The sequence below is a fragment of the Falco naumanni genome, chromosome 6 (assembly GCF_017639655.2).
Source record: "Falco naumanni isolate bFalNau1 chromosome 6, bFalNau1.pat, whole genome shotgun sequence".
In the NCBI taxonomy this organism is placed as follows: domain Eukaryota; kingdom Metazoa; phylum Chordata; class Aves; order Falconiformes; family Falconidae; genus Falco; species Falco naumanni.
Genome location: NC_054059.1, coordinates 80,758,338 through 80,776,328, shown reverse-complemented (window position 1 = coordinate 80,776,328; position 17,991 = coordinate 80,758,338). Strand labels below are relative to the sequence as shown.

The following is a 17,991-nucleotide window of genomic DNA, read 5'->3' as shown; positions in this document are numbered from 1 at the left end:
AATTGATCATACAAATGTCATCTTTCAAAGTGAAGACTGTTTTATCAGTTATGTTCTTACCAAATTTATCAGCTGAGTGTGGACGACGTCTTCCACCAGTATTGCAGTCTCATGGAGTGGCCTGCGAGCATCCCCTAAGGAAAACCTGAAAGAAAGAGGTTTATTGCAAGGTTGTGAAAATAAGTTAGAAAGAAACAATGAAGGTGGTCTCTAGAAAAATAAAAAGAAAAAAAATAATAATAACAACAAGCTTATATACACCTGTATGTACAGAAATGGATCACTCAGTACAGTGCAAGGAATACAAACCACAGTAATCTGATTAAAGGAACAAAAGAGCTGCCAGAATGTATACTAAAGCACATGGTTAGAAAAACTGAAAAACTGAAGAAACAGACGACAATCCAGTTTGCAGGAACTTTTGAACAAACAGTAAGCAAATGTGTAACGTGCACTACTAGGAGTAATTCTGTATTTGTGGCCCCCTTCGCTTACAAAATTACCAGATAACTATTTCAAAAGGTAGAATGCTGACAGGTATTTTATCCCAAATCTAAACACTAGTGTTAAGATATGGAAAGAACTACTATGAATTAAAGGTAAACATTTTTATACATGATAATATGAGGCTTTTAAAGTCTACACTGCACAATTAAATTACATTAGATCATAAAGAGATGGTAATGTTAATATAGCATAGTAAACAAAAGGCAAAATCACGCCCAACGGACATCATGAAATGAGAAATCATGATGATGGGCTTTTTGCAAGGTTTTATCTTCTCTAAGAAATACCAGAAGTTGCTCTCTACACCTACTATAACTGCTAGTCACTCAACTACAGCTGGGATTGCTCCTTTGATCTGGGATGGGCATCACCAGCCTATTAGAGGATACTGTAGGTGCTGCAGAAAATCTGAATGCTAGACCTTCACTTTGTAGCACCTCTGACCCATTGAAGAGCCTGAGCACTTCCCACATAATGGCCCAAAAGCTCTATAAAACTGTTCATCTGAAATTAGGATGGTGGCCTTCAGCTTCAGAACCAGGCAGAGTACATGGGCAATTAATTTGATACATCTAAGCCAGGGGTCCTCAAACTACAGCCCGCAGGCCGGACAAAGCCCCCCAGGGTCCTTAGTCTGGCCCCCGGTATTTACAGACACACACACACACACCCCCCCGCCGGGGGTTGAGGGGGGAATCGAGCAGCCGCAGATGACTGCCTGCCACTTCATCTGCGTGCCGGCCCCCTGGTTAAAAAGTTTGAGGACCCCTGGTCTAAGACATCAAAGTAGGGTTGACAAGTAGTACTTGTTGGTAGCCGCACTCTTTCACAGAGGCTGTTGAAGACCTAGCGAAGACCTTTTAGTGTCCAGAATCATAGAATGGGTTGGGTTGGAAGGGACCTTAAAGACCATCTAGTTCCCACCCCACCCCACCCCCCACGGGCAGGGACACCTCTCACCACGCCAGGCTGCCCCCAGCCCCATCCAGCCTGGCCTTGAGCCCTGCCAGGGATGGGGCACCCACAGCTGCTCTGGGCAGCCTGGGCCAGCGCCTCGCCGCCCTCACAGGGAAGAATTTCTTAATTATCTCTAGTCTGAATCAACACTCATCTAGTTGAATACCACTACCCCTACCACAACAGGCCTTACTAAAAGGTTTGTCTTTATCTTTCTTATAAGCCCCCTGTAATTATCGAAATGCTGCAATAAGGTCTCCCCGGAGCCTTCTCTTCTCCAGGCTGAACAACTGCAGCTCACTCAGCCTGTCTTCATAGGAGAGGTGCTCCAGCTCTCTAGTCATCTTTGTGACCCTCCTCTGGACTTGCTCCAACAGGTCCACGTCCTTCTGATGTTGGGGACCCCAGAACTAATGCAGTGCTGCAGCAGTGGATCGCATGAGAGTGGAATAGAGGGGAAGAGCCCCCTCCCTCAACCTGCTGGCCCACGCTGCTGGTGATGCAGCCCAGGATTCAGTCAGCTTTCCGAGCTGCAAGCACACATTGCTGGCTCACATCCAGTTTTTCATCCACCAGTACCTCCAAAACCTTCTCAACGGGGCTGCTCTCAATTCTTTCAGCCCCCCAGCCTGTGCTGATGCCAGGGGTTGCCCCAAGCCAGGTGCAGGACCCTGCACATGGCCTCGTTGAACCTCATGAGGTTCACACAGGCCCACTTCTCGAGGTTGTCTAGGTCCCTACAGGTGGCATCCTGTCCCTCAGGTGTGTCAACAAGCAATTGTAGGTTACAACCAAACTCCACCCCTAATCAGCGCAGCTCAGTGAGTCTAGAGAGCTTAAGCCCTCCCTATGCCCTACCTTCATCTTGGTAGTTGAACTGCAGTCTACAGAAACTAAAAGGTCTCTCCATGTGGCTTCCCTTCATCACACAAAGTGCAAAAAGATGCTGTCTGCTTTAGCTGACTAGTCTGTTTTTTGCTTCTGAAACCTACATTTTCAGTTCAACCTCACACAGCAGAAATGTGGTATTCAAGGCTTCTGGCTATGATTCCTGTATATATATGTGTGTATGTGTATATATATATATACACACACACACACACACACCTCTGTGCTACACACAACTTTGAAACAATGTCTTCATGTATCAGCCATACAACCTATTCAAGAAAGATGCTATAAATAAGTAACACTGGTTTTGCCTATTTACTCAGTCAATTGTGTAGGTGACAGAGGATTCAAGAACATCAAAATCCTTCACTTTCTCTTATCTAAGATCTTTCACTTATATATAAAAGACAGGCACCTTTTTTTCCACGTTACAATGATCAGGAGCAAGAACTGGCTCAAGCATTCTCATAGTATATGTAAAATGTTGTCCTGCTTCTTATGTATGAAGGGCCAGAGAAACATTACTGTGATGGGATAAAGAAGTGCTAAGAGAGCTCTAGAATAATGGGTTAGTCCTCTTGCCACATCAGTTACTTCACATACTCATAGCTCTCCCTCTCTGACAGCAAACCCCCATGGTTTCCCAAGACAATGTCAAACAAAAGTCAGCCAGAGTAACTGGTAACTTCAAGAAATTTTCTCAACTGACTTCCCACATCACGTACACGCAGTGCAAGGCTCATGAAGAGCTATGTTCTACAGTTGCTTGGACATCTGCAGCATCACAGGTTTTATGAAAGTTGAATCTCTCAACCCTAGTATCTGCTATTTGCACTCCAGCATCCTGAAACAGCCACAATATTTTTGAAATAAAATTATCCATCAATGGAAGTCTCATTAAATCAAAGGCATTAAAGAAATCAAAGTCATTAACCATTCTAAAGGTTTACGACTGCTTTACTTTCAGTCCCACTATATCTGACTTCAGGCTATATTATTTTTAAAACTTAAAAGCTGTTCATTTTAAAACGGTCTCAATGGGGCCCAATGTGCACTGAAAATACCTTACCTTTACATGGGTATCAATATAAAAAACATGCCATTCCAGTCTTCCATCACTATAGTGAAAGACAACTTGCTATGCTTTCCAGAATTTCCTCGAGGCGTTTCTAAAAAAATGTTCTCTCCCCTTCTAAAGCTGAGTTTTTAAAACAAGAAAACTTGTACAGTAAAATATATTCATTGTAAATGAAACAGTACAGGCCAAAAATAACACTATTGATTCTTATAAAAATAGTGAAGTTTTATTTATAAGCCAGATTCAAATCACCATAGGTGACTGAATATATCAGTTACTTCTTTACAGAAGCATTCTTCTACCCTGCAATAAAACAAATCAGTATTTTATCTATAAACAACTGAAGAGTTATATAGTAGGGTTTATTTCTTTTATCTAATAATTAAATTATATCCAGTATTCTTCAAACGGCATTTGAAATTCTAACGATATTAAATTTCAGCTTGCTGCAAGTAAGAGCACAACAAGAACTACTCAGGCAACATCTGAGCATAACCCACTGTACTACACTAGTCATAGCATGAGGAAATTACACTCATATTTGTTCCCTATCATTTGTTTCTCTTGTTGAGACTATCAGCATCTTAAAGAGATGGTCATGGTTTATAATGTGCTGTACAACACCACTAAAATGAGCACAACTCAATTTTCTCTCTATTATGCAGGACTGCACATGTACATGAACTGTAATGTCAGACACTTCCTCGGACTACAAGCGCAGCAAACAATGCAGATACTATTAAATATTTTACAAACTGCAAGTACCTGGATATTGTATAAGAAATACTTATGAAAATGGTACTATTTATTATTATATTACACTGGAATGTAAAATAATATTAAGATCATCACAGATTCAAAAGTGCTCCTATAGGATAAAAATTAAATGTTTCTTTTTTATATATAAGTTAAGGTAACTATATAAATTAACAGGAAAATGTACTTTTTTCCCCTAATCACACAAGGTATAAAAAAACAAACAGAATTTAGTTATTATAACCATAATGCATTGTCCCTTCTTACATACTGGCCTTTTAATATTTAATTTTTTTTTCTTTTTTTTCTAAGACTGAAAATGGAAAATAAAACAGCTATGCAAGAGTGTAGGAAATGCCTGTTTGCCAGTATAATCATCTTGAACGTAAATTTCATTTCTTCACAGTTTTACTAAGCATTCTGCGTATACAAATGAAAGGTTTTTGGTTTTCTTTTCCAAAGACAAAGTGCAAGAACTAAACTCTGGTTTTGAGGCAGGATGCTGCCTCTGCACTGAGATGCTCTCCCTGTCTGTGTTTAGAAGCCTCTCTCACAACTATCTCATAACTCACAAGTAACTAACAGGTAACATTAGTTCCCTAAACGGCACAAGAAGCAGAAGAGATGCCACCAAGATAAAGCACATTCATCTGAGAAGAAACAGTTAACAAATCTTTTTGGTTCATTCTAATGCAAAAGGATATGTCAGAGTTGATGCTGAAACATGGACAGATGCAAAGTCAGCTGCACTGCTTGATTACATAGAAAATCAAGCTCCAGATCCACCTACTTTCCTCCTCCCTCCCTCACACTCTTTCTACCTTCAAAAGCTCTTTCTATCTCAGTTTGCCTTCACCATTTTCCCACGTAACTTCTGCCAGCTGCTTTCCCACACACAGAAAACTAGATACTGGCATGGTGGTTTCAGCAAAAAGTAAAAACCACACCTACCCACAGCCGCTTCCTTTCGCTGTGTGATGGACATGGTATTTTTCAGACACCCAAAAAAAAGTAAAGCTTCAATACCTGTTAATTGTATTCATATAACATTTGATATGCTCCTTGATTATTATAATAGTAACAAGCTTTTAGAATAACATACTTTAAGATACTAACCACAATGTTTTTTCAACCCCTTCTGCTACCAGTGGTAATAATTACAAATGCACAAGCAGTTAAAGTAATAAACTCTTCTTTTTTTTTTTTCTTTTCTTCACTTCTGCCATTGTACTTCTCTGTAGCAGAATAAATACTAAACTAAGAGTCAGGGGGCTCAAATTTTTGCCAAGTAGCAGAATACGAGGTAGGTTAAGAACCAAAAGAAAACTGTAAAAAGTCAAAGGAAACCAACATTTGGTGCCCTTGCTTCTGGGAACTGAAACTGAACTTGGTACTTTAATATAACTTACGAATTTCATTTCACGTCTGCTTTGCTTTTAACTGTTCATTAGAGTCTTTTTAAAGAACCTTCTATTCACTAGAAGTATAAGTCTTCCTACACAACATATAAAAATTCTGTTCAAAATAGGAAAGCTGTTTCCCCACAGGCAAATACTGAAGAGGCAATGTATCAAAACATTGTATTAGTAGCGCATCAAACCAGTAAAACAGGATGGAAGACTGTCCCGATAATAGAAGCATCTACCCGTTGGTCATGCCATACAATAACAAAGCCTTCTCGGAAGATCCAATTTCAAAGGTTTGTCTGTTTTAAGGAAACATTTTTATAACAGGGTGATCAACTTACCCAGATTTTCACAGGAGGATTAAAATAGTAGCATGGCGAAAGAAAAGACTGCTGCAGCTCTTTTATTGTTTACTTTTAGCTTCTATTTCTAATGTATTTAAGTTCCTGTAATGATGTTTCCAGGCTCATCAAAAGGGTAAATGTCCAAGCCACTAAATGCCTACATGAAGTATCATGGCATACTATGTGTAAACACAACGAGCATACTTGGCACGTGCTAAGGCACGACAGCTACTCATGGTGCAGGGATCTACACTGGTAAGAACCTCAAAATCTTCGGCAGTTACAGAAACAAAGCGCTTTGTTTGCTACATTTCTTGGGGTTTTAAATGCCTGAGAAAGGTATTGGGCCAGGCACAGTGCAGGCTTGCTTCAAAAAGCCTGATGCAGAGCTCTCCAGGTGGCCAGACCACCAGGAGAGTAGGCTGCGGAGACAGAAGGCTGCTGCAATCTCCCATCCTCCACCGCCTTGCAAAGCTGTCCTGGCCAGAAAGGAACTATAACCAGGGTGGCTGGGAGTGCACTAAGCTAGAATAAATAGTTTCCCTTACTGGGGCTTCTATTGAGTTCATACTGTAACAAAGCTGCCCCAACTCAAGTAGAATTTACCACTTAGGCTAGATTCATCACATTTATTCAAAGAAAAGTATAAAAGCGGTGAGATAGACTGGTAGGAAATACTTTTTTTTCCCTCCCTCTTTTCTAAAAATCCCTGTTTTCCTCTTCTGGTTCTGCATGCAAGGATTTGCAGCAACAGATATGGGACCTCCAGACTTGAGAGGTTTTTACACATCTGAAGGTCTCATACCGAGCAAGCAGATACTTACTCTGTCCTCAGCACAGAGGGATTTATTTGCTCCTGCCTGCAACTGGACTGGGACCGTGGGTCACAGGGGTCCACATGCCGCAGTGCCAGCAGCAGGAGAGATCTGAATGGGTGCACATGGTGTGTGGGGGAGTGTAGCCCACGAGTACAGGAGTTTTGGGATCCATGTATCAAAGCAGCCGTGAATCCGGGCTGGATACTGGAGAGACCAGACAGTCTGTGACTTGGCTACTGGAGGGACCAGGAGGTCCACACCAGCTGCTGGGGAGACCATGGGACCTGAGGCTAGTTCAAGAGACCTGCTCGCAGGTATCTCTGCATGTGAGGATTGAGGCTTTCCACTAGTGAATGACCGAGCTTGAGGCTACCAGATTCTATGGCTCCTAACTTAGGACATTAAGTGTCAGACTCAGACTAGGTGTGTCTGCGAAGGAGAGTATTTGCACATGGAGAAAAACCACACAAAAATATACTGAGAAGATTCAAAAGAATCTTAATTCTTTATATTCCTTTATATTTCCTTATGAGAAGGGGCTGAGGGAACTGGGGTTCTTTAGTCTGGAGAGGGGATGGCTCACTGGGGACCTTATCGCTCTCTACAGCTGCCTGAGAGGAGGCTGTGGGTACGTGGGGGGTCGGTCTCTTCTCCAGCATAGCAAGTGACAGCACAAGAGGAAAGGTCCTCAAATTGCACCAGGGGAGGTTTAGAGCACTGGAAGAGGCTGCCCAGGGAGGTGGTGGGATCACCATCCCTGGAGGTATTTAAAGAACAGATAGATGCGGTGCTTAGGGACACGGTTTAGTGGTGGACTTGGCAGTGCTGGGTTAAGGGTTGGAATTGAGCTTAAAGGTCTTTTCCAACTTAAATGATTCTGTGACTCTAAGAAATCAAAGGAGCTTGGAAGGTGTTCAGCCAACACATGATGGGAACCTAGAGACCAGACTTAACTCACATGCAGACAACTACCTGCTGACATTTGAACCTGCGTGTCTGTATCAGCAAGCTGATTCCCACCCTGCATTTTTATCTTAACCATATTCTGCTTGGTTGGTCAGATATAAGTGCTCACTGCATACACAACCAGCTAATTCACTGTTACAAATCTAAAACCAGGCAAGGATCCCATAAAAATCACAGAGGACAAATCAACTACTAGATATATTTGTACTGGATAATATCTGGGCTCACATCTCCTCAGTACTGTAAGAATACACAGTAAATTTCTTTTCTGTCAGCTGTTTGGCAGGAATGCATTTGGAATACGCATTATATTAATTCCCAGAGATGTTTCCATACTATATGGAAGTGTCTTCCTAATTAAATGAATTATAAGAGACGTGACAGCCAGGTGTTGACAAAGAAAATCAGTTTTACAATACCAAGCACCAGAACATCTAGAAATGTTCCAGCAATTCAAATACCAGAAGGACAAGCATTGCAAATCACTACCAAAAAAACCCAAACAAAAACCAAAACCCAAAAAACAACCCCCCCAAAAAACCCAAAAATCACAAAACAAAACCAAACAAAAAAAAATAAAACATGTAAAACATGTTGAAGTAACCCAGTTTGGTACCACAAGATGCTGTCTATGAAGAGAAGAACAAAAAGATGGAGATCTGGTCCCTTAGATGACAGAAAACTGGGAGACTACTCATTTCTTTCTGACAAGCATGGGAACAAGTGTATCGTTGCAATAGATGTCCCAGAGAAAATATAGTCTCTAAAGATAGCTCCTCTTTTTCCTTTTTTTTTTTTTTTTTTTTTTTTTTTTTTTTGTGTCACGGTTGTGGCTGAACAAATTAGGCAGTAGAGTCTGAAAAGAAAGAGATGACTAGTGCCAAACCAGAAAATTGATTAGACACACACAAGAGGATACATTGCACAGACAGTGGAAAAGGAAAAATTAAAAAATCCAGGAGGAAGAAATTGCCCAGTGCAGAAGGATGATTGCTATAGGGGTAAGAGCAGTAAACAACGAGGTCTCAAACTTTTTATTTTATGTTAAGGTACACTATATCAGAGAGAGATGACATACCAGATTGTTGTTTTGTAGACACTGTTCCTTCCTAATACCGTCACTGAACTCAGTAAAGGGACATTAACTTAAAAATTAAATAATCTTGCTTTCTTGTTGCCTTAGCTTAATGAAAAAGGGAACAATTTAAGCACCGAGTTATGAACTAACCAGCATGTTCTGCCAGTGCTACCTGAAAAAGGCCTGGAATTTGTATTGCTATTTTTATGTTTATCTGTGCATCAAGTAACTTCCGCCAAAGCCCATTTAAAAAGAAAATGCAATCTTAATCCCAATCAGAGTGCATAGTTAATATACTTATCTGCTTGGATTAATGACACCAAGTGTACATAGGTTTCAAACGTCCACTGAACATAGCTCTCTACCAGGATTTAGCACGAGAGATATAGCGAAACTGCAATTTGTACCTCTGCTAGCTTTTTCTTTAAATTTTTTTTAAATGTTTGTTGCAATACGAACAAGCATTCAAAACCTACAGCAATTTTAATACATAAATTACAAAAATTGGGGTTATTTTCCAAATTTTTTCTGCCAAGACCTTCAGTGGCTAAACCTGAAAGAAAATACCTGCACATTTTGCAAGAAGCAATTCTTGGAGATTCAGATTGTCTCGTGCTGTTTGGTACCTTAGTAATCACCCGACAGTGGTTTTAAAAAGCTTGTGGGGCAGCTTCTAAATAACCTGCCTGCACTGTGCACCCCCACAGCTCCAGGGCTCCTTAACTCCAACTGCTGTGCACAGGTGACAGCCCCACCAAGCAGATCATCCATCCCGGGCAAGACCGTGGCAAACAGCACTGCATTACTGAGAGGCGTTTGGGAGAATTAGCCCAAGCAGTCGTTTGGTCTATCAGGTGAAAAGGGATCAAATGGGAGAGTTCGTGTCTCCATGACTTTTGACTTGGGAGTGTTTACCACCATCCTAACCTAATCCTAACTCAGTGCCGAGGGGAGTTGTCCTAAACGTGATGAGTTGAACCCAGAAATGCTGATTTACACGATATCGCAGACTTCAGCTTGTGCAGTCCGTATGCTCTATGATCAAGCAAAGTCTACACTAACATCAGCAAACACAGCTTCTCCCTAGTACAGGGGTGGTGTAAACTTAAAAGGAGGTTGCGCTAAGCCCATTACATAAAAGTACTAACAAATTTAAGTGCCAAATTACGTCAAGACAAAGCGTACAAGCTTTTTTTTATATCCTCACAGAAGGAACAGCTGAAAAAGTAGACTGGATATTTTGACAATCCGGTTTACTCCAGGATGGCACTCTTCCTTGTGCTACCTTAAAAGCCGCAAGGACAAATAACGAGGTCCCCTATTCTGAGCTGCACTGAGCTAATCCATGTTACTCTGAACACTTCAGGACAAAACCATGCTATCGTAAAACCCGAGAAACGAGCAGAATAGCCTCATTCTCCAATACAAAGACCCAAGAGCCAACTAGGAATCATGCAACCTTTTAAAATGAACCTATCTAATCTATATGGTTAGTCTTATGTCCCCAATTAATGAAGAATGCAACAGGGTCCACAATTCCCAAATTCAAGTAGTCCTCTTCAGAGGACAGGAGAAACCTTAAGGCATATGTTTATCTACATACATTACATGTGAACTGTAGGACCTGGGAGTGCTCCCCAGTGCCCAAATCTGGGTCCTTCCTCCTGTCCATTATAAACTTTATGGATTTGTTCTAACAAACTACTGCAGAGTTTTACATTATTAAGCTCGCTAAGATATGGCTCAGAACAGTACGTACAAAAGCTTCCATTTCCTATAGTTGACTAAGACACATGGATGCACACAGAAGTGTCTGTATTTCAAGCACTATATTCAGTGCCTTAATTCTGGTCAAAATCCTGCATTTTTAACACCTTTGCCACTGAATGAAAATGGTCCCAGCTGCCACTGCTGCATGTATTTAAACAAGCATCACTGACACAAGACTAGAACTTGCTTGTACATACACATGTGCACAGACTAGGTAATTTGTATATCAAAGTAGATGTAAAGGTAGGTATATAGAGAACTGGCTATATAATATCCAGCTAACTGGTTAACAGTAATGTTATTTTGCATATGAAGTTGAGTTGATCAATAATGACTTCAAACTGTCTTCCAGCATTGCTTTCTCTACCAGCTCATTACTGTATGTCTGTCCCATCACCCCCGGGTAGTACTCCAGTACTTCTATAATGCTTGAAAGTGTTATCGACACCTTTCTCTAACTCCTGAAGGGAGACCACGCTTTTTCCTTTTATTAGACTTACACTCTGGTAGACAATTAGTCACATTTTCTTGTCTAATAACTGAGGAATGTATCTCACTACCCTGATGATGTGAACAGCAGTGACTCCCTGCTCTCCTACTCCTACAAAGTCAAGAAAAGCTATAGGAAGTTACTAAAATTAATTACCATCTACTTATTCAGCAAGTGGAGACATCCTATTCACTTCTTAAAATTTTAACTCTAAGAATTTGATTACTAAATTATTTAATCTTTACTAAAAGGAACTCAGTTTAATGAAAAAGCTTTTTCCAAAATGTGTATGGTAGTGAGAAGAGCAAGCACAGGAAGAAACTGAAATATCAGCTACAAAACAGGTATTTTTCAGTATAAAATTAAGCCATGATGATGTCTGCAGAAATCGGAAAAGCGTAAACAAAAAGAACAGAAACAGTACCAAATCCCACTTAATTATTCAAAAGTGCATAGTGACAAGTAATGGGATAAAATTTAGAAAAGGAACATTTAGAGCAAACTAGAAGGAAAACATCTGAAAACAAGAGCTAAAACCCTCTGTAACCATCTCAGAAAGAACAGAAGTTTCACCACTGGAAACACTGAAAACTCAAGCTTAACCAAGAACTGGAAGGTCTTCTGATGTTAAACAAGTACACAAAAAGAAATCTGGACTATGTGACTTCAAATACTTTAAAATTAGATATGACCACATTCTAAAGTAGTATGTAACCTGGAACTAACCAATGGTTATTTGAACTCTGTATCGAGTCTGAAATAAAGCTGCACTGATGCTTACAACTAATAAAATTCTAAAACCAGGAAAAGATGCCATAATGAATAATTATTTTGAGCTTATTAAAAAGATATTAATGCTTACTTAATAGTTTTCACTACAGATACCTCTCAGTTACTATGGTGGAAAGCAACACCCAAAGGCATCAGCCAAGTTCATTGCTCCACTGAGGTAAGATCTAAACAAGATAAAACATTTGTAAGAGCAATTTTGTCTACTTGAAAATGGAAGTAGCTTGTTTACATCATGAGTTTTTAAATGGTAAGGTCTGCCAGACAACAGGATTAACTATGTGTAACATCTCACCAATGAAAAGTCCAGTTCTTCTCACAAAAAGACAAACCCTGTCCTCAGTGACACCACCATAAATCAAGAATAACACAAAATCCGCAGGGAATGGATTTCAGAGATGTCAAAGTCTCCCAACTCCATGCGAGGTCACTCTGTCTTGACCCAAAGTGTTTCGTTTAAGCATGAACCTTCTGAATCATGTTCTTAAGCTGATCTTGAACGTTTAAATGACTTGTGGAAACAAAAAAATATCCTAAATTTTCCCTTTAGAAAGGGCAACTTTTGTTAATACTTCTTTGAGTACACTATAATATATGCAGTACAAATTTTATATCACTTTTTGCCCTAATAAATTCATATTCATACCTGGAAAATTACTATCTTGCAGGACAGAAGGAAAAAAAGGGAAAAAAAGCAGATACCACTATACCACTGCTACTCCATGAATCACAGAGCAGGTGAGGTTGGAAGGGACATGTGGAGATAGCTAGTCCAATTCCTCTGCTCAGATAAGTTTCCTCAGGGCTGAGTTCAGTTGGGTTTTGGGCATCCCCAAGGATCAACACTCCACAACCTCTCTGCACAGCCTGCTCCACACGTTTGACCACCCTCACAGTAAAAAAGTTTTCTCTCTACGTTTAAATGGAATTTCCTGTATTTCAGTCTGTGCTCAGTGCCTCTCGCCCTGTCACCAACCGCCACTGAACAAAAGCTGGTTCTGTCTTCTTTGTTCCATCCCATCAGTTATGTATAGACATTGATAAGATCTCCCTGAGCCTTCTCTTCTCCAGGCTCAACTGTCCCAGCTCTCTCAAGCCTCTCCTTGTATGAGAGATGCTCCAGTCCCTTAATCATCTTAGTGGCTTGCCCCAGTACGTGCACATCTCTCTTGTACTGGGGAGTCCAGCGATGGAGCCAGCAATCCAGATGGGTCTAACCACAGCTAAGCAGAGGGAAAGGAACACATCCCTCACCCTCCGACAACAGCCTGCCTAATGTACCCCAGGATGCTCCACAAGAGCATGTTGCTGGCACACATGCAACTTGGTGTCCATCAGGACTCCCCATTGCATTCTCTGCAAAGCTACTTTCCAGATGGTCAGCCTCCAGCCTGTTCTGGTGGCTGGGGTTATTCTTCCTCAGGGATACAACTTGGGATTTCCCTTTGCTGAACTTCATAAGGTTCCTCTTGGCCCATTTCTCCAGCCTGTTAAGGTCCCTCTGAATAGCAGCACACCCATCTGGTCAATCAGCCATTCCTTCCAGTTTTATATCATCAACAAACTTGCTGTGGGTGCACAGTGTTCCATCATCTAGGTCCCTAACGAAGGCATTACACAGTAATGACCTGGGGACCAACCCTTGAAGTACACCACCAATAACTGGCCTCCAGATGGACCTTATGCTGCTGATATCAACCCTCTGAACCCAGCCCATCAGCCAGTTTCCAGTCTTCTCGCTGTCCCTCCATTTATCTACTTCATCAGCTTCTATATGAGGACATTACAGGACAGAGTGTCAAAAGCCTTGCTGAAGTCAAGGTAAACAGCATTCACCGCTCTTCCCCCATACATGGCACTGGTTCTTTCATCACAGAAGGCTGTCAGGTTGTTCATATATGATTTCCCCTTCATAAATCCATGCTGACAACTCCAGATCACCTTCTGATTCTTACCAAGCTCAGAAATGGTTTCTAGGATGATTCTGCCCAGGGATCCAGGTGAGGATGACTGGTTTGTCATTTCCCCAAATCCTCCTTGTCCTTTTTGGAGACAGATATGGCATTTGCTTTCTTTCACTCCTCTAGTAGAAGCTTCCCACAGTTGCCATGACTTCTTTTCATGAGGAACATCATACATAAAATCAAAGCAGAATACTGTGTATTATGTGATTGGAAGAATAAATATGTAAATTAAAGTCTCATTTCAAGCAGAAAGTGTTGTAAGATGATCCATACTTAAAACTGCTGTGACTACAGTTAAGACGTGAAAAATGGATTCATGCATATGAAAAACACAACTTAGAAAATGCATTTAAGCAAACTGTTTTCAAAATATTTTTCCTCTCGCCTGGTCTATTACCTCATGAACTGTCAATATGCAAAATGTTGTCAATTTTGATGCAAGATGCTATACAGGTCTACTTCCAACAAACTATTTACAGGTACATATCTTTCAGGGTGAATATGTCTAAATTCCATCAAAACCTAATTTTCTCAGTTTTGCTGAAAGCTCTGCAGAATAATCTTTCTGCATATGGTTTCACTGAACTAACTTGGTTACTCTTTGTAAACTGTTGTAAATGCAATACCCATTTGCTGAGAATAAGTGTGATTTTGTAACCTAAGTACAAGCTAGAATATGGGCAGCTATGTTATACAGGTACTTTTAAAAGTCCTGCTTATTAATGAAAAACAGTAGACTTCGCCCTGGTGGGTTTGGGGCTCCTTTTTTTTTTCTTACACTATAGTAAACACTTTCTAACTGCTGAAAATCAGCAGATTTATCCCAACACAAAGCTGTGGCAAGAACCCTTTTCAGTACCATTGTATACTAATCAGAATACACCAAACTAACAGTTAAGTGCCTTAAACATAAATTAATTTTACAAATCCTTATGACTGGCAAAGGAAAAAGATATAATTTATTCCAGTTGTATAGCATAATATGTTCCATTTGCTCATTCACAAAGGGGTTCAGTTTTTCAGGAAATAAATGAGACAACTCTCTTTCTAGACTAGGCAGACTGGACTATGATCAGTCATTTCTGTTCTAGGAAAAAGTTCATCTCAACAATATACCCAAACACAAATGGAATTTAACAAAGCCAAAAGAGATGAATTTTCAGTCTGCTCTCATGAGGACAGGGCGAAAAAGTGATGAGGAGAGCGGGAAGTCAAAACATCATTTGACTGTATACATACATTATAAGTGTTAACCGAATGTGGAAATCCCTAGGTATTTTAAATCTAGATTAAACCCACAAGACAATTTAAACTAATCCACAAGATACAAAATATAAACAAGGATGAATGCTTTATGCTAATTTTTAAGTAAATAATATTATTCTTTTTACATTCCCCAAAACATCGAGAACATTTTTCATTGTTTTAAAAATTCACATCACAACTTCACGAACGAGATCTTTGGGTGTTACATGATAGTAATTATAGCCAATTCTCAAAGAACGCACTTCCTTATTAGATGTTAACATGCTTTATAACGTCAGTTTTTTTACTTTACTACCCTTCCTGAAGTCAGTGCCTGGCGAAGGGAAGCAACACATCCACAGGTGGTCTGTGGCAGAAAGAGCAACAGTTACCCCCCTATGCCTCCCACGGCCGGGTGGTAACGAGTGCTCTACTAACAAATCAGGCTTTGCAAATTAGTTTTATTTTAATGGTAAATGATAAAATTAGATTTGGTTTTAAAAGTAAACCAAAATGATATGAAAAGTCCACCTATGCATTTATTCTCATTATTCATCGTCACAGTATGTGTCAGATAGATGCTACAGTACTCACTGTAATAATGGGGAGAAACATGAAGAGGTGTCAAAAAACATTATCTCAAAAATATCAAAATATTTGAGATCAAAAGAGTGTTAAAAATGTCAGCATTTCTCACAAACACTGTAAAAACTAACTATGAAATTAATATATGCAGTCATTCTAGGCGGGGGGCGGGGGGCGGGGGGATGTAGCTATTATACACACTAAACAAAACTGCTGTAAAATACTTACCTGGACTTTTGGATCATCAGTGGTCCACAGATCATAGCTTGGAAATCAGTGCTCTAAATTACAGGTAACGATGTAGGGGCATGGCAGTTCATGCCTTCTACAACTCATGAAGCACCACAAGCTCCTAATTACCAAAAAAACCCACCTACTCTAAACTGTTACAGTAGTTACTCCATGTTATCACTGAAGCTGTGAGTGAAAAATAGAAGCAGAAATTATTTTCCCACCAGGCACAGATAAAATATATCCAACTAAGAAGAAAAGATGCACAACAATTAAAATATAGACTAATTCTTTTGAATAGCTGGTTTAAATTTAGGTTTGACTTCAAAAGACACCAAGCATACCAATACTCTCATTTTTTCTGAAAGTAAAATTCTGCTGTAAGACACATCAGTTTCACTGAAAATGACATACTTTGTGTCTTTTAAATGCTTAAAAAATGTATTTTATTTCAGAAATCAAACTATTCAACCTTCTCCCCAGAGTAAGAAACTGGAAGTTGTCTGATAAAATCTTTTCTGGAAACTCAGTGCAATTTCATATCAATGGTGTGTTCTTTTTCCTGCTTTCAAATGGATTACTTAAATGTTTTAAAATGTTATAACCCACAATAATCTGTTCCAGGCACCAATGAAAAGGAAGAAAAAAATTACAGAAGTCAAGATGTCGCCTGGAAGCACTTTATGGCAAACATTATAAAGATAACACAGAGCAGAGAAGCTCTGGTTCAATCCATTATAAATACCCCATTCTTCTTAAAATCACAAAAATGTATTTATAGTAAAGAACTCTTACAGGCTTTTTCCTCAGAAGACTTCATTTAAGTACAATTTGGCAGAATTTTTGGAAGAAGAAAAGAAGAGTTTTACAAAATATTGATGTTTTACAGTCACCCTAGTCTCGACCTACTTGCTACAAAAGCAAAAGCAAGGACTTTGGAAGATGACCACATCTGTGTCTACTAATTACAGTTTAGATCTTAATTTTGTCCAAAATGTTCTCTCAAACAGTTATACTGAGCACAGACACTAAATCATCACTTAGACAATTAATGCCTCATTAAAAACACAGTTATTTTTCTTGTTTTATTACTGACAAAATATATTCTTTAATGAAGTATATGGGATAAAGAAAAAAAGAAAAAGAAAAACCCAAACTAAAAACCAAAGGATGAAAATACTGGCAAAAGATATTCCCGTATACACAACCTATAGATCAAACCTCTATTTTCCTATATGTCCAAATGACAATATAGACAGTTACTCCCTCTTCTTCCACACCTCAGGTCCCTCCCGAGACTTAAGGATAGGGATTTACACAGAAGCAACAGGCTACATTAACCCTCTTGTGCACTAAAATTATTAAATAATCACTTTGAGCACAAAGACGATCAAAAGGAAATAAAGAGGCAGTTTTCTTAGATTTTTCAAACGGGGTTGTTTTTTGGGGTTTTGTGGGTTTTGGTTTTTTGGGGTTTTTTTGGTTGTTGTTTTGGGTTTGTTTTGTTGGGTTTTTTTTTCCCAAGGAAAAGTGGCTCGGTGGAAAGTAGGAAACTGAAAATTTGAATATTTGGACTTCAGAAAGATTTTCTCATAAGCAAATTAAGGTTGAAGCATAAGAGCTTAAAAAACTTCAATCAAAAACTTAGTTTTCAAAAACATGGAAAATTATTCAGTTTACAAAGGAAAGTAGCAAAATTACAAGCACCAAATAGGCACTGACTGCTTAATAATGATATAGTATATGAGTCAAGGATAAAAGACAAAAAAAGAGGGACAAATGTCACTCTCATAGAGCTCAATTGAACATCAGATGAAAGAAATGCACAGTTAATTATTTCAATTTATTGATGGTAGTTCAAAAGGGGTTCATGTAAAGGACCACTTGGCATCCATTCAACTTTGCCTTTAAAAAGAAAAAAAAATATATTTTCTGACCTTCCTCGATAAAAAAAAAAAAATAGACAAACATGAACTGTGCTCATTCAGGCCAAATGTGCATGACTTCCTATTTACCGACAAGCATTTAGATTTGAATAATTGACAATTCTGAGATAATTTACTATAAAATTATAGTTAGATTGAATTGATATCTTAATACGAAATTATAATTTCAA

The 17,991-nt window shown here is 39.3% G+C and overlaps 1 protein-coding gene across 5 annotated transcripts in view; it reads right to left on the bottom strand.

Moving 5' to 3' along the window:
• Positions 1-17,991, bottom strand: part of SUPT3H (SPT3 homolog, SAGA and STAGA complex component) — a 280,606-nt gene that overhangs the window by 135,478 nt on the left and 127,137 nt on the right. For 4 of the 5 annotated variants that reach the window (XM_040598289.1, XM_040598291.1, XM_040598290.1 and 1 more), the window contains exon 3: positions 61-145. In XM_040598289.1, the coding sequence (XP_040454223.1) occupies positions 61-145 (85 nt within the window). Of the gene's footprint in view, positions 1-60; positions 146-13,805; positions 13,940-17,991 lie in introns of those variants that run through there. The other variant, XM_040598292.1, reaches the window with a different exon arrangement.